The following is a 25,703-nucleotide window of genomic DNA, read 5'->3' as shown; positions in this document are numbered from 1 at the left end:
TTGCTGCATTAGCTGGTTTACCATCTGAGCATAACATGATCAGAACTGTGACTGTGGCAAGAGAGTCACCAATAACCTTAAAGGAATTTTGTGCTCAACTACTGAGTGCTGAAAGAACAGCTGAAGAATACCAAACTACAATGCGGTTTCCAATGACAGGCATGTTCTCTCAGGGTGAGTCTTCTGCTAGTGGAGCTCAGAGACAGTTTTATCAAGGATAGTCTTCTACAATGGGGGCTAACATGAAGTTTTATCAAGTAGAGAGTTCATATGGTTCTAGTTTTAATGATCAAACCTATAATGGTGTAGGATTTGTTGGGTAATATCAAAGGACCTCTGGTAATGGTAATGGTGGAAATGGATATAATGGGGGGAAGTTTTTCACAGTATCAATAGTTTCAAGGACCAAGAAATAACAATGGCCCTATATTCAATAAAAGATCAAGGTTCAATGAAGGAGGTAACTCTGGAGGATTTAATAACATAAGTGGTGGTTTTTCTACTCTTCTACTAATAACAAGGGCAATTCAAATTGGAATTCTTGGAATGGAAGTAGTGGACAGAGATCTAATATAATACCAAAGTGTTAGATGTGCAGCAAAAGGGACCACACTGCTTCTAATTGCTACTACAGAAATGAACAAACTGCTTCTAATGCTCCAGTTCCCGAGTGCTAGATTTGTGGTAAATGTGGGCCCTCAATTGCTTCCATAGAGGAAATTACTCATACCAAGGAGCTCAACCATCTCAAATTATCAATGTTATGACTGCTCAATCTACAACTACTTTTAATCCTAATCAATCTTAGATCATGGACACTGAAGCAACTCATCACATGACTGGAGACATTGAAGACGTGACATAATTTCACCATTCGAAGAATGTCTACCTGTGAAGAATACGAGTTCATCTTCCATCAAAACATCTTCTAAACCTTTTAATCTTTATACTATTTTAGATGTACTTGAATTAGCTGCAAGTCTTATCTCTGTTTATACCTTATGCAAGGATAATAATTGCTATGTTATTCTTGATGAATTTGGATTTTAGGTGTAGGATAACGCAACAAAGACAATACTCATGAGAGGAAAGAGTAGTGGGGGTCTATATCACATTCCAAAGCAGCTTTTCTTCAAGTATAATCAGCTATTGCAGTCTACACCAAAGGTATTTCTTGGGCAGTTAGTCAAAGCATCATTGTGGCATCATCAACTAAGGCATCCAACCAATGAGATTCTTCACAATATGTTATCTCAATCTCATAGTACTTACACTAGGGATATAAATAAACATATATGTAGATTCTGTCTTCAAGGTAAAATGTTTAGACAGTATTTGAGTCTCGAACTTTGGGGTCTGTACAACCTTTTGAGAAAATTAGTACTGATGTTTAGGGTCCATTTTCTGTTGTAGCTGTGGAAGGCTACAAGTACTATGTCAGTTTTATAGATGATTGTCCCAAGTTCACTTGGATTTTTCCATTAATAGACAAATCTCAAGTTTTTGAATCATTTCAATCCTTCTATGCCTTTATTCAGACTCATTTTCAAGCAGTTGTTAAATTCTTTCAAAGCTTGGTAGGGGCTTTGCAATATCTCACCTTCACATACCCAAATATAGCATTTGCAGTCAATTTTGCTTGTCAATTCATGGCCGCTCCTACAGATTCTCACTTTGCTCTTGTTAAACGGATACTCATATATTTACAAGGCATTATTTCTTGTGGCCTTACTTATTCTGCTACTTCACAGACGGAATTAACAGCATTTAGTGATGCAGATTGGGCATTTAACATTAATACTTGAAGGTCCACAACTACATGTGTAGTGTTTTTAGGGCAAAACCTTATTTCTTGGCATTCTAAGAAGTAAAGAGAGGTGTCTTACAGTTCTACAGAGGCTGAGTATAAAGCATTGGCTAATGCAGCAGCAGATGTAGCCTAGATTAGATTAATTCTGAAAGATTTACATGTTTACTTGCATCATCCTCCATTGCTATATTGTGATAATATTTCCATTCTAGCTCTCTATTCTAATCTGGTTTTCCATACAAGAATCAAACATCTCGATACGAACTTTCATTTTGTCCAGGAACGAGTACAGAAGGGTGACTTACAAGTTAAGTATATATCCACAACAGGTCAAGTAGCTGATGTGTTGACTAAGGGTTTACATGGTCCCTTATGACACGCCCTGATCCGATGTCCGGGGGACATCGGGATGGCCACGTGCTGGCCGACACCCAAATGTGACGCAAGCCATTTATGAATGCAAATGCTGAGAACATATGAAACATGCACATAAATTATATCAAGATAATAGGTTGTGACTATTCATGCAGTATGTGAGTACTATTACAATAATAATACTCAACTGCCAACAATGAATATAGTGATAATGCATGACATGTTCAAAGCATAAATCTAATACAAAGTACAAGCGGAAGTTGAGATAGATGAGTGCTATTACAATAGATGTCAAGCAGAGAGAATAGCACGATGTCACTAGTAGGGGAAGGCCTCGTAGTTCGGGTCATAATGCTCGTTCCTATGTCCTGAGGGGGCGCAAAACAAACATGAGCGGACCAAGTTGATATATATGATAATAAAACAGTTAGTCAACATACTAACCCCCAAAGTTTTATGGAAATTCAATAATATAATATGTAATAGGTTTTTTGAAAACCCTAACAGGCCATAAAACTTCATAAACATATATCATATCATGTGCTAAATAGTGGTATCATATATTAGTGTCATACAGCCAAAGCCACCAACCAACGCCCGGCCGAAGCCAATATAAGTATCTCCCAGCCAAAGCTACCAACCTACGTCCGACCAAAGCCAATATAAGTATCATATATATATATGTATATATCTCAAAAACATCTTCATAGTATGAAGTCATCCATCATCTATACTACAAAGAACATGAGTTCGATAAAAATATGGAAATTCAAAATATTCTCAGTAAGCATAACATCTCATAAAACGTTTCATAAAATGAACTCATTAAATCATGCTTTTCGTATATGCATTTAGAAGGGTCCACTCACAGATACTCCGTCGTCGTAGAGCCGTACGAAATAGGAATGATGGAATCATCGCTAATATTCGCACCTAAACACATAAATTGTACAATTAATAAAAATCTATTCATATGATTGAATTTGAGAAAATGGACATCAAAAACGGGTTCAAGACGTCGAAATTAGCCTAGGAGGGGTCCCGAACGAAATCCGAAAAAGTCCACAAAAAGTCAACTTTGACCGGTCAAAGTTAAAATCAACGATCAACGGTCAACGGTTCTAGGCTTGGGTTGGATCCGGGTTGGGCCTGAGCCTTGGGCTTGGGTCCAAAGGGTTTTGGGCTTAAAGCTCGGCCCAAAAGGAAAATGTTTAAGGTTTTGGGTTAATCGGGCCGAAGGCCCTAGGTGAATGGCCCAAAGGCTGATAAAGGGTTTAGGTTCTAAAGGTTTTGGGCTGGGTTTAAAGCTCACAGCCTGAAGCCCTTGGTCTTGGGCTAAGGGTTTACACAGGCTTGGGCTTAAAGGTCCGGCCTAGTTTTTTTGGGTTTTTGAAAGAAAACTAAATAATTAAAATTAAAACTAAACAGGTTGGGTTTTTGGGTCTAACGACTAACGGGCCTAAGTCCTGAGTCCTATACACGGCCCAAGAGCCTTGGTTCATTCGGTTTGGGTCGTTGACCCATTTCTTGCCGAGGAAGAAGGCTGGAGCCTCCCGTGCTCTGGTCGACACCAAAACACCATCATAAACTCCGATCTAGATACCAAAACGAAGGTAGAGACGAGATGGATGAGTTTTGTACCTAAGATCCATTGTGTAATGGCCGAAGATGGCTAGAATCCTGCTCGAAACCCACGGGTTAGCCGAACCTGGGTTGGGTGCCCTTTGGGTGTCCGGAGCTTTACGGAGATAGAGGGAGAAGGAGATAAGGTCTATGATGGTGGTGCTGCTGGTGCGCTGCCGTTGGGGGGTTCAATTGGGTGTGCGTGGGGGTGGGTTCGATCGGGGAAAGGGAGAGTGAGAGAGTGAGAGTTGAGCTGAGAGAGTGCGAGATCCGAGAGAGACTCAGGAAAGGAGAGAGAGATAAAGATGGATAAGTGAGTTAGGAGGTTGCCTCGTGGCATCGTGAGGGAGAACGGAAATCTAGATGGAGGGCCTGGATTAGATTAGGATAGGGGACCAAATTGCAAGATTCTATAAACTTATAAGGAATTTGTCTAATTACAAAAATTTTGAAGGTGAGGTTTAACACTTTGTTTCTTCAACATTGTTCCAATATCAAATTGGGATTCCCCAGTTGAGATTGGGAGGGGGTATTAACCATGTAATGCCAAGTGGCACAATCTTAGCTTAGTTAATAAAATGTACTTTGATTGTAGACCATTATATTCTAGTTAGATTGGAGGATTGTTGACCGTTGGATATTAGTTAGTTAGATGGTTACTTAGCTATTGAGTTTCCTATCTACTATAAATAGTGATGAGATGCTCTTTACAATGTAATGAAGGTTTTATCTCTCTAATACAAAAAGTACTTTACAATTCTCTCTCTAAAACTCTTTGTATTATTTTCTGCTTCTTGTACCAACTGTTATGAAATATTACCCTTTCAATTTTGAAAAAAATTAACCAAAAATTAAGTGAAATGATATGTGACAGATGATTTGGTGTATGATGAGCATACACTATAATTTATGGTGGTGAACAAAAATGCTTCTGAAAAACATAGATGTTGTGCCTCCAGTCCAATGGGCACATGAAAAATGGCGAGGGAAAAAGAATAAAATTTAATTGTTGGCCCCAATGAACATACTTCACGAGGAAAGATAATACGAGCATAGAAAGTCTTGATAGACTCCTTTTCCAGCAAATCCTGCTAAGAAATATGTATAATTTATATCGATGAGCGGAAAATGGATGGAGATGAAGATGTAGAGTCTGATGCACCTTTCATTCTGGTGAATAAGAGGTGGGTTTCCTGGGCCCGTCACATGAATTATATGTGACCATGATCAAATGATAATATTTGGTTACAAGTTACAAACGAAGCTTTAATAATAATGACAAACTCTTTTGCTCTGAATATTCACCGAAAAAAAGAAAAAAGAAAAAACTCTTTTGCTTTGAATTTCATACAGCTTTCACGTGCATGGTCTCCCGCCGAATATTCGTCAAATGACTCGACCTACCCCACAAGGTTATTCTTTCTCGAAGGGCATAATTGTCATTGTACCACCACAACATACCAACTGTCATGGCTCCTCGAATCTTACTCTTTTCAGCTTATGATGGGACACTTTGGATGCGGTTCTTAACTATCAATATTCTTTGATTGAAACCTTGTTAGTTTTTAGTTTTTGATTGAGGTCTCTGACATTAATGTAATAATGTAAGTTACTATATTTTTTAAATTAAAAATTAAAAATTGAAATTTGTAATTGTTTATATTAATGAGATTTTAAATAAAACCCATAATTTATGGGATTAAAAATAATAAAATATAAATTATACTCACTATTATATTTTGTGTGTGTGTGTGTGTGTGTGTACATATATGTATGGGTACATTAACCAAAATTAACAAAAAAAGTTATTGTACCAAAACATGGATACATTTTCAAATCAACGAAAAAGAATGTACTCATATAAGTTTAAACATGGATTAAAAAATTTGCAAGGATTTTATATTAAAAAAAGGGTACATTTTACATATAACAAATTTTTGATATATTTGAGAATGGGTACATTTAAGATTAAAAAAATTGAAAAATTATATGAATGGGTACATTTAAGATAAAAAAATTGAGAATCTTTTTATATATATAAAAAAAACTAATAGGTACAAACTTAATTTAATTTAATTTTTTTATTATTTTGGAAATGTTTGAATTGAAAATTAATTAGAAGTTTAATAGAGGTGTGAGTATTAAACCCTAAATTAATTACTAATTTTTATATTAAAAAATTATATAATAAACATGTAAATTCATTATCACCTTAATGCTAGGGACTTGAATCAAAATTTGAGAACTAATAAGGTCTTAGTCAATGAACAGTAAGAACTAGGGACCGGATACTAATTTTTCCTATTTGATATATCAAGGTTTATACATATATAAAATACGAATCCGCACTTTAAAGGATTAACGAGACATCTATTTACTTTACTGAAGAAACCATTCATTCATAAAGAGAAACTTCTAATACAATCATTCTCAATACAAACAAACATAGTAAACTATGTAGCCAACCACTGTATATCTTCAACAATGGACTTTAAGCTCCAAGGGACCTCACAGCGACCCTGCACCGATTGAATGATTGACCTAGAACTTCAGGGCTCGAGGAATTTGGATTAATCTCATGAGGTGAAATGGTTGAGACGTCAATCGAGTAGGGATTTGTTTTGTCTCATGTTCTTCCTACCATTGGAAGTGAATCCTACGAACCAAATGATCTTGCTTCTAGCCAAGGACATATAATTGCCTAGCCGCCCTTTGTACCATCTCTTCAATACAGGGTTTGGCATGCTTTATCAATGACGACAAACCATCCTTTAGAGGTGGTACATTCATTCAGGGATATAAACTCGATGTTCGTTAGACGTGTCTATCCTTGCAGGGATGTTTGCAGTAGGTACATGATCTTGTCATTTTAGCTAGATCAAAGAAATGCGTATGAAGCAACATTTTAAAAATTAAAACACATCGCACTTGCTTATCACTCTGTGCAGTATGGAAATGGAGATAATACATAGTTGGAGGGTAACGTTATAAAAACTTAAACTTTATATAGAATTTATCATGCACTTTGCATGGGATCCGATCATCTGCAACCTAAAAAATAGAGAGAAAAAAATCACTTCTTTCAAATAATTCAATCTCCTACGGGCCCCTTGAGAACCCATAAGGGTTGCTTTTGCTGTAACACGTACACGAGCACTATCAAACAAGGGGAAACGGCTCGTAATTTTCTTGATTACTTTCGTTTTTCAATCAGTCAAAGACGGGAACAAATGTGACATTTGTCTTTCCTTAATTTGATTTGGTTTCCTTTCATCCTACGCCATGACAAAATTTGTCTTGTTGACCGTGAAAAAAAATTGAACCCAATCAACCCTTTCAATAATCCGTATCGTCTGAGCTGTAAAAAACGTAGACTTTTGTGTCTAAATTGTGCAGTTGGTGAAAGATAAAGAGGAATGATGAAGATAGGGTAGGGCCATGTGCGATGATGTGTCCTGAAATGGAGGAAATATCTTATTTATAGGGGGCTAAGCTAAGCTAGCAACAAAAGATTGAGGTGAGTTGGAGCTTACTCGATCTTCTCGAATATTGAGTACATGTGGTTTTTCAAAATTGGTGTTCAGAAAAAGTCCGTGACCACTTCTTCAATTCAACAAAATATATATAGCATATTAATAGTTTTGGAGCTAGTGTTGGCACTTGGCACTTGCACACTTCTACAATATTAGCTTATAGCTAGGTAGGTTTTTTTTGTGTGGAAGAAATGATATTTTCTGCATTAAAAGGGAGGAGAGGGAACTTAGTCTCACAATGAGCTAGCAATATGTGGTTTAAATTCGCTTTTGGCGAGAATCGAACCTAAGACCTCTCATATACATGTGAAGAGGAACATCACTAGGCATAGTACTGAGTGACAGGTAAATATTAAATTAAATGTGTTAAAAATCAAAGTTTGAATCATTACCTTCAATTTCATTTTGGGTTCCCTAATTTAAGGATCACGGAATTAACTACTGCCAAAGATTTTTGAGGATAATACTTTTCCTCGATAATGTATGGGTCAAATACATACAAGTTTGGAACAACAAAAAATTACACTCAAAGAAATGTTCCGATAAGGGAAAATCGTTTATGCCCGTTATTTTTCTCTTTTCTAACAAACACAGAAAAACTCATGCCCTCTTAAATTTTACTTAATTTAACCATCACCAAAAGGCAATACAGAAAGTTTTCAGTAGTATTGTTGCTTTGGTGGCTACTAGTAAGACGTTCGTGATACCAGCAGCAGCGGCGGCCTACGTTTGGAAATTAGGATTTTAAATTTCGTTAGTTTGCCTTTTCGGCTGGGCTTTATGTATTTGATTCCTCCCAATATGCTTTGAGATATTTTTCCGTTTCCTTTGGATTGGTTTGTAACCTTATCTATTTAATGAATGTTTCTTTTCGATAAAAAAAAAGTTCACAAGTTTTAATTCTCACCTCTTACTTTCTGTTTGAGATAGTAGGAGGGTTTCTTAATGCAGATAAAAAGCTTATTTTAGCCCAAATATGATAGCATATTTAAGATAAAACCCAAGTATTGTACCTTTTTTAAATTAAACGGTTGATCAACATTCCGCGTGAGTAAACATTCCTATTTTGAAGGTGTTGAGACAATTTAGGGTTTAGTAAAAAATTGAATGATTTTTTCATACATATTCTACCCCTTCACAATTACTCATTATATTTTAATGTTTTTTTATTGCAGATATTAAATTTTCTCTATATTGGATGAGGATTAATATATAGGTGAAAATTTTACTCATGAAGAAATAATTTTCTCTTTGGTTGGTATTTTATATAAGTAAGTCCAATTTTGTGAAACATTAATAGGAATAATTCACTTTATCTGTTAGCATTGAAATAAGTCCGATGAATCCCATCATTTTTATCGCTACTCCAAATTTACCCCATCATTTTTTTTAAAGGGGACAATTGATGGTAAGCTACATTTATCCATCAATTTCGAGGGCCGAGAAGACTCACAGAGGCATTTCATCTTCCCCATGACCACAAGTCTGGCTTTTCCTTCTTCCATGAATGACATGTGCAGCCTTCTCTTATAAAAAAAGTTTACCTCCAAATTATTATTTTTTTCGTCTTTTCCTTCTTCATTCCTTTGTTCATTGATATTATTTGTTGTTTGAATTGATTAAGGTTTCTTGTGTATATGTATAGTAATTTGATTAGTGTATTGTTTGTATATGTATACTTCAATTGATTAAGGTGTCTTGTTTATAGGCATGTAGTCATTGTATGTAGATTTTGTATTCTTGTATCTTTAAGGGATGGTTTGGGGTTGCTTAATTTTTTTAAAAGGAAAACTAATGAAAATGGTTTGAAAACTTAGAGTTTTAACGATAAAGACAAAATAAAGGGTAGAGTGAATAGTACCAGGATTGACTTTTTAGTGTAAAAATGTGGTTTTTCATTAAAGTGAACAGTACCGAAAGCTTTTCGTTAAAGTTCTTTTTTTAAAGCAGCTTCATAAAAAGTTAGGGCCTTAATTGTGTTTGGTAAATGAATTTTTTTTTTCTTTTCAAAAATATAGGTCCAAAATAGTAGAAAGCAGAAGCAGCACTACACATGCTTATTTAAAAAGCGTTTTTTTTATTTATATTTTTTTAAATCCATTGGAGATAGGGTTGGTTTGGGGTTGTGGTGCTTTAAAAAAAAAGAGCTTATTAAAAAATCTAGAACATATAATGTGTTTGGTAAAACAAAAAAAAAAGTGTTTTTTCTGAAAAATTACTATTAATGACAGTAGAAAAGCAAAAGCAGAATCTATCATACTTCTAAAAAAATGCCTTTTTTTTTCAAAGCATAGTGATCAATGCCACTTTAATGAAATTGGCAAGTGTTACCCCCCCCCCCCCCAAAAAACATATTTTACAAAATTACAATTTTTGCCCCTACATTATTCTCTTTGACAATTATTATTCACATCAAATACCATATCCTATCTAGTCATTTAACATATTCACATCAATTTATATAAAAGTTTACCAAACATTCAGTCACTGTTATTTTTTTAAAAGAAAAAAAAAGGGTTTACCAAACACCCCAACAACTTTATTTCACAGTTGTTTATTTTTACTACACAAAAAAGCAGGTTTTTATTTTTATTTATTTTTATTTTTATTATTATTATTATTATTATAAAAAAAAACACACCAATACCAAACTAGCCCGTAAGTGAACATAGCGATTAATGAAACTTTCATATTGACAATTCTACTCTCATCTTTCTTTTTTTTTTCTTTTTTTTTGTCAAAAACACTTTTAGCACTATATTTTACCAAACACTTACTACTTTTTCACAGCTATTTATTTTCATAGCACAACGGAACCAGTTTTGAAAAAAACAAAAAACACAACAACCCCAAACTAATACCAAATCAGGTTGGATATGTTTTGTTAGAGTACCTACTAGTTTAATATATTTTATATTTTTCATTACCTATTCAGTAGGTGCTTAGAAGTCAAAATGTTAAGCAATTATTATCAGTATTTCACTAGTTAATCTGATTTTATATGTGCATAGAATCGTTTTCAAAAAAACAAAAAGACTGGAAATATTTGAATACTCAAATTTCAAATTAGGATGCATGTATTAAACCAGGGGATTTTAACTAATTTCCTTTATTTATCAAGGTAGCTAGTCGACCTAAATAGATAGAGAGAGCAAATTAGATTAGACCTAATAACAGCTTGAGATTTTGGATCTAGATCTAAACACTCCATAATTTTTTTTTTAAATTATTATTATTAGAGGGAGGGCAAGAGTTCAAAAATATTACAATAATTTAGAAAATGAGGGAGTTTCAAACCCAAATGCATGAGTGAAATCTAAACATTCTATTCACTACAATATTAGATCACATGCAATGATGAGAGTTCGTGCAATTATTGTGAGATCCCATTCGGTTGACATAGTGAGAAGAACAAAGGGCAAAGCCAAGATTATCCGTCAGTTATTCAGATCATTCATGTGGTTAAAGAAGAATTTAGATCGTTCATGTGCCTAAATGTTTATACTTATGTTAAAGTAGTTAGCAAACTCTTTTGAGTTTTCCTCAACTATCAATATTGTGTTGATATGTCATTGATACGACATAGATGTGCCATTGATTTTTCATTAATATGCTTATTTTAAGTTACTAGCAAAATATTGAAGCTATATTAATGATGTATCGACAAAATATTGACACCATAATAATGGGAAATCAAGCAGATAACGATATCTCGTGACAACACATATCAACATAATGTGAATGGTATGTATTTATTAATAAAACCATCAACACCAGCCGCGGTAGCTACGAAAATGATATCATGGAAAAGCCAAGTATATTTTACAATAATCAAGGTCAATACAAAACAAACATATTTGGAGCTAAAGTTATGTTTACCTAATTTTGAATTGAAATTAGGCTCATAGTTGATTTATAATCAGGTATGAAAATTGAATACCCTACATAAATGAATGTAAAAATATTAATTTATATGCATTTTGTTTGGTTTAGTTTGGTTTTTGAATCACCAAAACCAAAATTGAACTAATAATTTTCAGTTCGGTTTTCCAAACCCACTCCTAATTCTAAGTTATAATAAAAGAAAGAGAGAGTATTTGAACCCAATACCACTAAGAAAATACACCACTCGCAACTACACCTATTTATTAAACTGGTGCAAATAATAATCAACTATCAGCTTCGGCGAGAGGGAGGGAGGGATTGGTGCATGAACCACATGTTGACTCCGTCCTTGATGAGCACCCAATGAAGCAATTATATCACTACTACGTTTAACTATTTGCGCGACGAACAAAAGTTGGTCATGCAAAGTGTCATTCCGTCGCACAAATGTCTGCACGACGGAAACTTCGTTGTGCAGAATCCGTCGCACAAAGATCATGAAGAAAGACTTTGCGCGATGAACAATAGCATTGGTCGCAAAAACGCGGCGCGACAGTTTAGCCTTCGTCGCACAAAATTTATAGGAACGAATGTGTTCGTCGCACAAAATACTGGGATACAAACGTAGGATGACTAATATTCGTCTCTCGAAAATTTGCGCGACGACAATTTATAGTTGAGCGACGAAACCTTATTAGTCGCTAGAATTTTGCGAGACGAACGTATTCGTCGTGCAAAAATAATTTTTTTTTAAATTTAATTTTTTGTTCTATTTTTTTAATTTTATAATAAAATTAAATTGTAATTAAAAATGTACTGAAGAGAAAAATAATTTATTTAAACAAATATAAATGTATGTACAAGGAAAATGTTTAAAAATTAAGGGAGTAAAAAACTAAGAAAATAATGCGGTGTAATCTACAGGGTCATCATTCGGAGACGGTTGCAAGGTCTCGAGGTTGGGGACGAGCTCAAATGTCGAAGGGGCAGAGTTGTGGGCATGCTCGGGTTAGAGGGGCTCAAATGTTGATGGCGGACGAAGATCCGGGAGACGAATGCCGGACTGATTGAAGGCCTTTACAATATGTGATATCTGGCTCTTATACGAGGCGAGCTCAGTCCTAAGGTTGGTTACCTCTGATGTCAAAGTTGTCACCTGACTCTTTGACTGCGATGATGAAGAGGCTCTAGGTTCCCATCGTCGGGCATTCCCCATCCCCCTACTATACGTCCCCAACCTCTGCCCGAGAGTCTGATCCAAGGTCTCTATAAGGATCTAAAACCCCGCATCTTCTAGGGGATCCATAGACTTGAGCGGAGTCTCGGGAGGAAGTTGAAAGGGAGACTCCTGAATAACCAACTGCCTCTTCTCCATCATTGTCGCATGTGTAATATAACGTGAAAATATTAATAATAACATTCAAATAATAACCATGATACTTGAATGCGTAAGATAGTAATTACAATTGAATAATACTTACATGAAGTGACTCGACCAACTCATCCCCGGGTCAAACATAAACGTCGTTGAAGACATCGATCTCCAGGAATTTGAACCCCCTGAATAGAACAGGATACGCAAATTGTTAGTTCGAAAAAAAAAATATTATTGACATATTGAAAATTGAATATGAAAAACTTTATTATTACCTGTTGCCGCGCCTCCATCTTATATAAGAAGGGCCTCGAACCGGAATGGTGGAGAATAGTCTTCTTTTCCCCGATTGCTCTTGACACACCCCATCTCGAAGGAGGGCATGCTGGCCGTCACATGAGAGTGACGTAACCATTTACACAGTTCGGAAGCTTTTAAAATACAATTATTAAAATGGAAACCCTCGAGGGTGAGTCCTACTTTTGTGAATTCTGTCAGAATACCGTTGGATTCCTCGTGGCCACCAAAACTCTGCTATCAAGAACCTGGAGGGGCGAAAAACAAAATTGAGTGGGTCAGTAAAACAAATCTTTTCAAAAACATTTCGCCAAAAATAATTCTAACCCCTCACTGTAAAACCTGTATACTTTTCCCAGAAAATAATATAATAACATAATACTTTTCATAAATCTCGAATCATCAATTTTTCTTTAAAACTCGAAAGTATGCCATGTTTTAATTTCGAAAACAAAATAAATGATGCATCAATGTAACAGGTGAAAAGTTGAATTAACCGGAGACCCTGCAGTTGGTCCTGTACGGTTAATTCCATAGCTCAACATCCAATCCAACCGGAGTCACCTCGATGACCTGTACGGCACTACACTGCAGATAAGTCGGAACTACCTGAAGTAGTCTGTACGACATGGATGGTGTAATAATACGCTCTAGTGCTTCTCTCATCAATCATCTGTGCACATAATCTAAGGTCACCCACTAGTCGGAATCACATCTAGTAATCTATACGACTAGCATGTTGGAACCCTCACTTGGTCTGTACGACATCCACCTACTTGGATCCAAGACGAGCGTGCGGTGTGGTGAATAATATAAGCACTAACACCATGATTGCAGGTTATGAGCTATCCACAATATACACATCAACAATGCACATGAATAATATAAAACTCACCTGATACTTACCTGTGCGTCCACAGCACCAATTCACATATATATATGCATCATATATCAATTCATGCTTTTCATATACTTCTATGCATGGCATTCCAAATCATACTTTTCATATAATTCTATCCATGGCATTTTAAATCATGCTTTCATTTAAATTCAATTTCTGGGAAAACTCAATAGTATATAGGTAATACGAAAACAAAACTGCCCACTCACCTGGAGTTCGCCCTACAACTCCCTAGCACAACACATCAAGGCGTCATGACGATCGCCGCCTAGAACAATAATCAAATCCAACCTCAGAAATCATCTCGATAGAATATAACTTATATAAAACACATCACTACGCAGTTCGATCCGAAAGATCTGCAACTCAGATTTTAAATCCATAACTTCCAGAGGCCCACAATATATCTCTAGGACAACATCCTGAAATTTCATTACCATCCAACGGTCGAATCTCCGTCAATTTCCAAAACTAAGTGACGGTTAACATTTTATTTCATGAACTTACAACTCCAATTCCGGAAGATCCGTAACTCGGATTCCCAATCCGTAAGTTCCAATAATCCTTAAATATTACGTATTACAACGTATCAAAGTTTGGTAACGATCCAACGGTCGGATCATCAATTCACATTTTCACCTAATGCGAAAACTATAAAACGTTAATCGAACACCTAACCAACAATCCTTAATAACTTTCTCATACGGTGCTCAATTTGGGTATATGAATATGCCACAGTGATCGACTCGACGTCACGGACGTTGACATATTTTTAAAATAATTTTTTGATGTGGCACGCGCCCCCACGCGCCAGGGCAAGCACGGGGACACGCGCCCCCACGCGCATCATCTTCCTCAGCCAGTCGCCGGACTGGTTTTTTCCCGGTGGCCGGTTTCCGGCCAAACTTCAAATGCCCTATTCTCCTTCGTTTTTCACCCATTTTCTTCGTATAATATATCAAATTGAAGCCCCAAACATGTAGAATCACAATACACTACTTTAAGGCTCTAAAAATCAAGAAATCTCACCGGAAAATTCCCAAGAAATTCGGCCAAAATGGAACCACGTGATCCCGACGTCCAAATCCTTCAAACGAAGTACTCCGAGCCTCCTTAGGACTTCCCTAAGCTCACTACAAGCTTAGAATTCCCTGAAACACGACATTTTACGTGCGCATGAACAGTAACTCAAAAATGGAGGTTCGGGTTCAGGGGTTTTTCGAAGGTTCTACGTCCTAAAACTAACACCAATCAACTCAGAACTTCAAGAGGGTGAAGATTCTTACCTTATTTGCTTCGATCCACGAAGTTTTGGGTGGTTTTGGTTGCCGTCCGTACGATGTGGGTGAGAGAGGGGAAGAATCGTGAGGGAGGAGAGAGAGAGTGATACGGGAAGAGGAAGAGAGAGAATAGGGAGTTTTAGGTGTGGGTGGTCCACTCAATCTCCACCATCCATTTCATCCTAACCATACAAAAATGAAAAACCCAAATTTTTTAATCCATATACAACTTTCCAAACTTTAGGAAAATATGCATAATCCATAATGTGTCACACACATACCTTAGCACCCACTAAGGGCAAACCCGTCAATTCACATTCCCGTCAAATGTACCTTCGGGACGGGTTGTGACAATCTTCCCTCCTTATAGAATTTCGTCCCCGAAATTCCCATAACCAAGTAAACCACTCAATACCCATAGAACAACCTTGGTACATCTCTCTCATTCGATCTTCTGTCTCCCAGATAGCTTCTTTTACAGAATGGTTCATCCACAACACCTTCACCCAACTCACCGTTTTGTTCCTTAGAACCTTATCCTTCCAATCCAAGATAGTCACTGGTTCCTCATCATACGTCAAATCCGAATTGATCTCCAACGGTTGAGGAGGAATCACATGCGAAGGATCATAAATATAATGTCGAAGCATAGAGACGTGAAATACATTATGGACCTTAGATAACTCCGGAGGCAACTCCAACCGGTAGGCAACTTCACCAATTCTTTCAGTGATCTCATAGGGTCCAATGTATCTCGGACTTAGCTTTCCTCTTTTCCCAAATCATACCACACCTCTCCAAGGTGACAATTTCAAGAACACCAAATTACCCACATCATACACTCGATCAGTGGCATGTCGATCAGCTAAACTCTTCTGTCGATCCTGGGCTGCTTTCAGGTTAAACTTAATCACTTGAATATTTTGAGTAGTCTCCTCTACTAACTCAGGGCCTTAAAATTGACTTTTTGTGGTTAAACCTTTTTGCTCCCCAAAATACCATCCGTTCACAATTCTAACAGTTTTGAAACACAAGACACAGCTTTCCACGGCCTTATGGCGTTGCTCTCGGGAACAAGCTGACAGGACCAACATACCCAAGAAGTTCAACAGATCCGTAAGACCAAATCTCTTTTCCATAAGACAAATAAATAACTGTTGCACTTCTGGAAAGGTGATTGCTCTTTCATTGAAGAATACTGCTCTGCTTTAGTAAACAAATCAATTATCACCTCAAATTTCATTATAACCGTTTCGTGAACGAGGAACTTGCACACACAATCTATATTAATATTTTCTCATTTCCACAGTGGAATGGGAAGTGACTACATCAATCCAAAAGACTTATTTCTTTCTGATTTAACCTGCTATCCGATGATACACTATTAATATATACCAAAGTTTCTCTTTTCATACTTGATCAATAGTAATATGATCGAATGGTATAATACATATCAGTACCCCCAGGATGCATTGCATAAACTGAACCGTACGCTAATTCCAAAATTACTTCCTTAACTCCATAACATTAGGTACAAATACCTTGTTCTCTTGCATCAGCTTGCCATCTGATTCTCTGACTCTGAGGTCTTTCTTTTCCTCGCTATTCCTTGCTTTAAATAAATACTTGAATTTCTTCATCAAATGCTTGAGTCTCGAGTACGATCTACCAATTAGGTCAACTTGAAAATTAGCAAGTTCTTTTTCGATCTTCCATTCCCAACTTTACTCCAATAGATCTCAAATCCACAAGAAGATGAACATGACAACTGTACCAAACATTAATTCTCACTAGGGTCTTCCTACTAAAAACATTGGCCACCACATTTGTATGATCATCTTGTCGTGCAATCATAATCACTAAGCAGATCTAACCACCTTCGTTGCCTAAGATTAAGATCCTTCGAGTAAACAGATATTAGAGACTCTTAAAATCCATAACAATTTTGTATTTCTCACCACAACGATAATATCTCCAAAATTTCAAAGTAAGGATAATAGTTGCAAAGTCCAAATTACGAGTAGAGTAATTCATTTCATGAAGCTTCGATTGCCGAGAAGCATAGGCAATCTCTCTACCTTACTACATTAACACTCATCCAAAACCAATCAAAGAAGCATCACTAAGGATCTCGTAATTACCGCTATCTCCAGTGAGCGCTAGAATACGCGTACGAGTGAGGAAATACTTCAACTGTTGAAACCCTTGCTCGCAATTATCATCCCATTCAAACTTAACTTATGTTCTCGTCAATCTCGACAATGGCAAAGTAAGGACTAGAAAATCTTTCACAAACCGTCCGTAATAGTCTGCCGAACTACGAAACTTCCAATCTCAATCACGGTTCCTGGTTATTCTAAATTCTCAATTTCTGCTACCTTTTAAGAATTCACTTGAATACCTTTAGCAATATACTTATCTCAGAAATGTTACTTAATCCATTCAACCTTGACATTTGCTAAACTTAGCATACCATCGACGTTCTCTCAATCTTGCAACACCAATTTAACATGCCTAACCTGCTCTGCTCTAGGCTCAGAGTATACCAGAATATCGTCAATGAAAATAATAACAACTTGTTAAGGCATTCCTGGAATACTTCATCCATCAAACTCATAAAACAGCAGGAGAATCCGTCAATCCGAATAACATCACTAAAACTCATAATGACCGTAACGAGTCCTGAACACAATCTTAGGAACGTTATCATTAACTCTTCAATCAGTAACAACCAGACCTTATGTCAATCTTAGGAAATACGCAGACCTCTAAGTTGATCAATAAATCATCAATACGCAACAATGGATAACGGTTCTTGATCATTACCCGATTCAATTGCCTATATTCAATGTATAGCCTTAATGTCCATTTCCTTCCTCGACAATAAGCTGGTGCTCCCTCTACGTGATGTACTTTGAATGAAACCTTTATCAACTAATTCATGTAACCGAATTTCCAATTCCCTTAACTCCTCATGAATCAATCTCTAACATAAAATTTGTACCTGGAGACAATTCAACATTGAACTCTACATCTCCGCCCGACGGCAATCCAGGTAATTCCTCAGAGAAAACATCAAGAAAATGTCTAACCACCTTTACATTTCCCAAAATACTAGAAGCAACATCATTTAGCACCACTTGAGCTAAATATCCCTGGGCAGTCTTTCGATATTTATATCTTGTTCTCAAAGCACAATAATGGCCTAACTCAATCCACTTTGCATACCCATAAAAGTAACCTCTGATAATCCATATTGGCAAGATTATAACCTAACCAATCTGTGCTTAAAATCACATCGAAATCCACAATGCCTAATACGATAAGATTCACTGGCATAACTACTTCTTCCACCATCACTGAACACCAAACCAAGGTAGGGCAACTTACCTGTTTACTTGCTTAACGAATCCAACAAATAAGTTATAAATATTACGGTCTGCAGCCCGCAATACAGATAACTCACTGTTGTCTCGATAAGTAAGCAACAATTCCCAAGGATACAATATTACCATCTTGCCTCTCTTAGAAAATACATATACATGCCTCGATCGTGTTCATCCACTACTTTCTTTGGTACATCTTCAATAATAAGGATTATATCAGCTGACCTGCACAGCTGAACATTTAACTCATCAAATATCTCTGTACCCACGGTCAATCCGACCAAACTACTAAGTCTGTAAACCTGCTGAATCGATACTATGGTGTCATGGAAAACTGTTGGGTACAACTGATTCTAGGGACAATTCATAACTCTATGTCCCATCTGTCCACATGAACACATTCACTGATTCCCACACTTTCCAAAGTGTCAAATATTGTACCTACTGCACAAAGGTACCTTTCCTTTATTCAAATCACCTTGATTCACATTTGCAAACTCTTGCTTACTACCATCATAATATGCCGGAGGAATAATTCTTTTCTTTAACAAGTCCTTAAACAATTCTCAATCAGTTGTTTCCTCCGGTGACAACAAATAATACTCCTGTTTCCACCAGGATACAAGTTCATAACTCAAAACCAGGTAGTCGTCTCGACCCACCTGTCAGAAGGAAGATTCCTTTGACTTGCATAATCTAAAACATCTTTTCCAATTGGTTAAACCGTCACTGCGCTCCCTCAGGTTCATCATTTCCATTAAGTGATTCAAATTCAACTTATAATAAGTCTCTAATGGTTAATTTAGGTAATAGACTGAATCACCATAGTAATAGTTTCCCCTACACTGCTATATCAGGGAGACTAGGTTCATCTGAACTACGTGGCTTGCTACGAGGCGGTATAGTTCTGACAGAATTCAATAGGAAATTCTCAAGATGTCCAGGATTGCAACCTAGGCTCTGATACCAACTGACACACCCCATCTCGAAGGAGGGCATGCTGGCCGTCACATGAGAGTGACGTAACCATTTACACAGTTCGGAAGCTTTTAAAATACAATTATTAAAATGGAAACCCTCGAGGGTGAGTCCTACTTTTGTGAATTCTGTCAGAATACCGTTGGATTCCTCGTGGCCACCAAAACTCTGCTATCAAGAACCTGGAGGGGCGAAAAACAAAATTGAGTGGGTCAGTAAAACAAATCTTTTCAAAAACATTTCGCCAAAAATAATTCTAACCCCTCACTGTAAAACCTGTATACTTTTCCCAGAAAATAATATAATAACATAATACTTTTCATAAATCTCGAATCATCAATTTTTCTTTAAAACTCGAAAGTATGCCATGTTTTAATTTCGAAAACAAAATAAATGATGCATCAATGTAACAGGTGAAAAGTTGAATTAACCGGAGACCCTGCAGTTGGTCCTGTACGGTTAATTCCATAGCTCAACATCCAATCCAACCGGAGTCACCTCGATGACCTGTACGGCACTACACTGCAGATAAGTCGGAACTACCTGAAGTAGTCTGTACGACATGGATGGTGTAATAATACGCTCTAGTGCTTCTCTCATCAATCATCTGTGCACATAATCTAAGGTCACCCACTAGTCGGAATCACATCTAGTAATCTATACGACTAGCATGTCGGAACCCTCACTTGGTCTGTACGACATCCACCTACTTGGATCCAAGACGAGCGTGCGGTGTGGTGAATAATATAAGCACTAACACCATGATTGCAGGTTATGAGCTATCCACAATATACACATCAACAATGCACATGAATAATATAAAACTCACCTGATACTTACCTGTGCGTCCACAGCACCAATTCACATATATATATGCATCATATATCAATTCATGCTTTTCATATACTTCTATGCATGGCATTCCAAATCATACTTTTCATATAATTCTATCCATGGCATTTTAAATCATGCTTTCATTTAAATTCAATTTCTGGGAAAACTCAATAGTATATAGGTAATACGAAAACAAAACTGCCCACTCACCTGGAGTTCGCCCTACAACTCCCTAGCACAACACATCAAGGCGTCATGACGATCGCCGCCTAGAACAATAATCAAATCCAACCTCAGAAATCATCTCGATAGAATATAACTTATATAAAACACATCACTACGCAGTTCGATCCGAAAGATCTGCAACTCAGATTTTAAATCCATAACTTCCAGAGGCCCACAATATATCTCTAGGACAACATCCTGAAATTTCATTACCATCCAACGGTCGAATCTCCGTCAATTTCCAAAACTAAGTGACGGTTAACATTTTATTTCATGAACTTACAACTCCAATTCCGGAAGATCCGTAACTCGGATTCCCAATCCGTAAGTTCCAATAATCCTCAAATATTACGTATTACAACGTATCAAAGTTTGGTAACGATCCAACGGTCGGATCATCAATTCACATTTTCACCTAATGCGAAAACTATAAAACGTTAATCGAACACCTAACCAACAATCCTTAATAACTTTCTCATACTGTGCTCAATTTGGGTATATGAATATGCCACAGTGATCTACTCGACGTCACGGACGTTGACATATTTTTAAAATAATTTTTTGATGTGGCACGCGCCCCCACGCGCCAGGGCAAGCACGGGGACACGCGCCCCCACGCGCATCATCTTCCTCAGCCAGTCGCCGGACTGGTTTTTTCCCGGTGGCCGGTTTCCGGCCAAACTTCAAATGCCCTATTCTCCTTCGTTTTTCACCCATTTTCTTCGTATAATATATCAAATTGAAGCCCCAAACATGTAGAATCACAATACACTACTTTAAGGCTCTAAAAATCAAGAAATCTCACCGGAAAATTCCCAAGAAATTCGGCCAAAATGGAACCACGTGATCCCGACGTCCAAATCCTTCAAACGAAGTACTCCGAGCCTCCTTAGGACTTCCCTAAGCTCACTACAAGCTTAGAATTCCCTGAAACACGACATTTTACGTGCGCATGAACAGTAACTCAAAAATGGAGGTTCGGGTTCAGGGGTTTTTCGAAGGTTCTACGTCCTAAAACTAACACCAATCAACTCAGAACTTCAAGAAGGTGAAGATTCTTACCTTATTTGCTTCGATCCACGAAGTTTTGGGTGGTTTTGGTTGCCGTCCGTACGATGTGGGTGAGAGAGGGGAAGAATCGTGAGGGAGGAGAGAGAGAGTGATACGGGAAGAGGAAGAGAGAGAATAGGGAGTTTTAGGTGTGGGTGGTCCACTCAATCTCCACCATCCATTTCATCCTAACCATACAAAAATGAAAAACCCAAATTTTTTTTATCCATATACAACTTTCCAAACTTTAGGAAAATATGCATAATCCATAATGTGTCACACACATACCTTAGCACCCACTAAGGGCAAACCCGTCAATTCACATTCCCGTCAAATGTACCTTCGGGACGGGTTGTGACAGCTCTTGTTGGCTTTCGCCTTCTTTTGTTATACAAAAAAGAAATGTATTAGTTCTAATTTAAATGAAATATAAAAAAAAATCAATAAACATTAAAAAGAAACGTATAATGCTTTTAAACTTAATATAAAAAATGTATCATATAGCCGGGCTCCTGAAAATGACTGTAGAGCCACACCCAATTATCTTCTCGGTCCTCAAAATCCTTCGGGCAACCCTCCTCAAGAGCGACCTGCAGATCATCAAATGTCTCAAAATATTGGTGCAAATCGTTTTTCCATTGCTTGTACCGTTCAACAAAGAGCCTATTGACGTACACCAACATATTATCGTTGATTCGTCGAAATTGTAGTTCGTCTGCAATCTAACAAATTAATTACATTTATTAAGTAATATAAATATATAAAATTTGAAGGAAAAACAATTAAAAGGTAGGATACTTACCGACAACTGTGCGCACACCTTCATCCTTACCTCGTCCGGCATCGCCTTCCAAGACTTCCATTGCATAGGGCAATAGGTCCGAACAATGTCACCAATGTCATGGGCCAATGCGCTATGCTGCTCCGCTGTTGGTGCAGCCCGGTGCTGGTCATCGTATCTGATCGTGATATGTCCGTTGGTCACCCGGGTGACTTTGCTGCCTTCAACTGGCGACAAGGTCCCCGAGTATTTTTCTTTTATGCAAAAAAATAAAAAATTCAAACAAACACAACAAATAAAATCGAAATTCCGGTAGAACCTCCCCTAAAATTATAACAATTCCCAAACCCTAGACATTGTAATGAATAATATATGATATCCAACAACAATCACAACAGTTGAATGCTTCAGTAATGGATGCCAAATGAAATATTACATAGTGTATATCTAGTTTCTAACCTATCCAGAATCAAAAGCCAACTAAAAAATTTAATTGGATGAGGAACATTTAACATCCACATTCTATTTAGCAACTCAGTTTTTAAGTTATTTGTTGCTATGTTATTTTGAAGTCAATTTGCAGGTTTGACAGTAAATCGACCGTTGGCATTCATGCTCCAACAAATAGAATCATTTATATCAAACACTGGTAACAGAATACGGCAAATTTGCTTAGCAATATAAATATTGACAAAATTTAGCATAAGAGATTTATACGAGCAGTTATTGCATTTATCACGTGTTTACCTGGTTGGGACCCCAAGGCATTAGTAGTGGATGCCGATGTCATGTCTGGCGTGCGAGGGCGGCGATGACCATGCCTAGCGCTAATAGGTAGTACAACTGAAGAGGCTGATGATGTCGGCGCCTAGGAGGACGGGGGGGGCAACTATATCAGCCGCATTAACTGAATTAATCGGTATGGGCTCTATATCTGCTGGAGTAGTGGCAGCTAAAATAGAAGGCGGGGGAATCAGACGGGGTGTAGTTGTCACCACCTTACGACTTCTAAAAAGCTACGATATCTGCACAATTAGGAAAAAATTAATGCCTATTCATTGACCCTGACAAAGCACCAACTCCTCAACTCATAACAAAACATAGGTGTAAAACATGAACACCGACAATCATTTTCCAAGTATTTGAAATTCAAGAAAAATAAAACAAAGCACATTTAGAATCAAAACGGTACTCAAATTTGACAGCAAATCATCACCCTAGAGTTGAATTGTGATGAAATCCTAGTACACCAGACATATTATAAGGTAAATAGAAAATTGGCATCTATTGCTTCCTAGTTGATACATGTTGAAGGATATAATTGATGGAACAAGTTAAAATAATTGGTGAGTCTTTTGGAAGGAAAAAAATTATACAGAGCAGAATCAGTACACCTAAAATCAGCAAGCAAAGCAAAATAATGTCATGTGCCAACACATAAACTACAACAAAACAAGAACATTATACGGAAAATTTCCAGGCATACCAAACAAAAGAATGCAGCTTCAAAACCCACCCAGAAAATACGGCAGAAATCTTTTATCCTAAATCTGACCAAATGAAAACCTAACACAGGGATTCCCAAATACAAATTCAACAAACCAACTTTAGGAAGATAAAAACTTATGTTGTTAAATATCAATTATGTTGTTAACTCATGCAAAGTTGAAACACCAATCCATGTTTTGAAGATTGGAAATCATGAACCCTAAAACACTCTTGGACGTTTTAATAACTGTAAACATGACAAGTTCAAGAATCTCAACCATTTTGATCTACTATTCTGCCACAAATATAGGTTTTGGGATTTGAACTATTTTTCTTTAAAGCTTGAGATCATAAAAATCAGTCAAATAAGGCTTTGTGTTCTCCACTTGTAATATCATTTCATAAAGATTTGAATTGTTCTACTATCGTGTCAGATTCACACCTAAGTGACTTACAATTAAATACCACAATAATATAAACAAGTTTGATACTTTGACATAAAGTACTATAAACAAATATTGGCAACCACAAAATTATCTAGTCCGAAAGGAATACCAAAAGTCGGAATGGCAAGGAAACTAGTGAAGCATTCACAAAAGAAACAATCTTTTGGACTAGATGGTTCGATAATTTAGAGAGCCTAGCCAGCAACCATAAGAACTACAAACACAAGTTGCTAGCCCAATATATCACAGTAACCATTATTACTAAATGACAACACAATTCCTAATTAAAACACCACTTAAGAGAAATCAATTTAATAGGAATATTAAATCGATTTTGAAGTAGATTTCCTATTCTTCCTACTAGGATAAAAAATGAACCTAAAAACAGCCTCTATTACACGACAACATAAGCTCTAACACTAATCGAACAAAAGACAACAAGAAAAACTAACAAATGTGCAAGCAGATATTGCATTATTGCAATTTGCATTCCACGCAATATAAGAAACCAACAAAGATTTACAAAAATATACAAAAAACTTCCATGGCATACATACATTCAATTATACACAGAGGTTTAATCATATACAAATATACATACATACATATATATATATATATATATATATATATAGAGAGAGAGAGAGAGAGAGAGAGAGAGAGTTAAAGGTGTTGACCTTCTAAGAGGAACGATACCCGGGAGGTAGAAGCAGCAAGCATCAAAGGTAATTATTTTTTGTATCTTTCTAATATCCATGTTATTGTTTGGAATTTTGAATTGAGGGTTTCCTGAAGTTAGGGTTTTATGACTCAAATTGAGGATTTTTAATTATTTTTTTCTTTCTAAATTGAAGTTTTAAACTTCACTTTGTGTTTGCATGTGCGTTATAAATGTGAATTTTAGATCCCATTCTTTTTGGTTAGATTAGAACCCTTGTTCTAGAACCCAAATTCAAAGACATCATCAAATCAAAGCAATTATTCAAAACATTAGAACCCTACTTGGGAAATGCTCATTGGTCTACACATATAATCAAAGTACCAGAGAACATATATTTATATGGCTTCAGATCAAACGACAAGCCACCATAGTCCAAGCTAAAGGTTCAGATGCCAGGGGTTCATAGCTTAAGCGGTTAAGAGCATTTACCCTTGCACCCCAGATCCTAGGTTTGATTTTCCCTCCCCCAAATTCTTAAAAAAACTTTGTAAATTCAAACAAACCCGAACAATTACACAATACAATATGAACAACCTAAGATAGGTGTAAGATTGAAAGAATCTCATGAAGAAACTTGAACATGAATCCTACAAAAAAAGGAAAAGTAAATTCACCGACAACAAAAGGTTGTAACAAACACAATAAGTATCCTCCACAACTTCAACCTCACAAGCTTAATAGGAAATTTTGCTACTTTATGATGTGATTCCATCAA

At 36.7% G+C, this 25,703-nt stretch overlaps 1 protein-coding gene and 1 long non-coding RNA gene across 2 annotated transcripts; both read right to left on the bottom strand.

Moving 5' to 3' along the window:
• Positions 1–12,961: 12,961 nt before the first annotated feature.
• LOC126584958 (uncharacterized) lies at positions 12,962–21,767 on the bottom strand. Its single transcript, XR_007610204.1, has 7 exons — positions 21,565–21,767; positions 21,308–21,429; positions 20,488–20,546; positions 15,086–19,625; positions 14,829–14,950; positions 14,009–14,067; positions 12,962–13,146 (listed from the first exon to the last, which is right to left on the bottom strand). It is a non-coding gene; the product is annotated as an uncharacterized LOC126584958 (long non-coding RNA).
• Positions 21,768–21,866: 99 nt separating this feature from the next.
• On the bottom strand, positions 21,867–23,212 carry LOC126584190 (uncharacterized). Its single transcript, XM_050248652.1, has 5 exons — positions 23,081–23,212; positions 22,355–22,587; positions 22,228–22,274; positions 22,089–22,142; positions 21,867–21,933 (listed from the first exon to the last, which is right to left on the bottom strand). Exons 1-5 carry the CDS (start codon positions 23,121–23,123, stop codon positions 21,867–21,869), a joined length of 444 nt encoding a protein of 147 aa, XP_050104609.1. The 5' UTR covers positions 23,124–23,212.
• Between the last annotated feature and the right edge of the window lie 2,491 nt (positions 23,213–25,703).

Source organism: Malus sylvestris, chromosome 10, assembly GCF_916048215.2.
Source record: "Malus sylvestris chromosome 10, drMalSylv7.2, whole genome shotgun sequence".
NCBI classification, from domain to species: Eukaryota; Viridiplantae; Streptophyta; class Magnoliopsida; order Rosales; family Rosaceae; genus Malus; species Malus sylvestris.
This window is presented reverse-complemented; position numbering and strand designations above follow the sequence as displayed.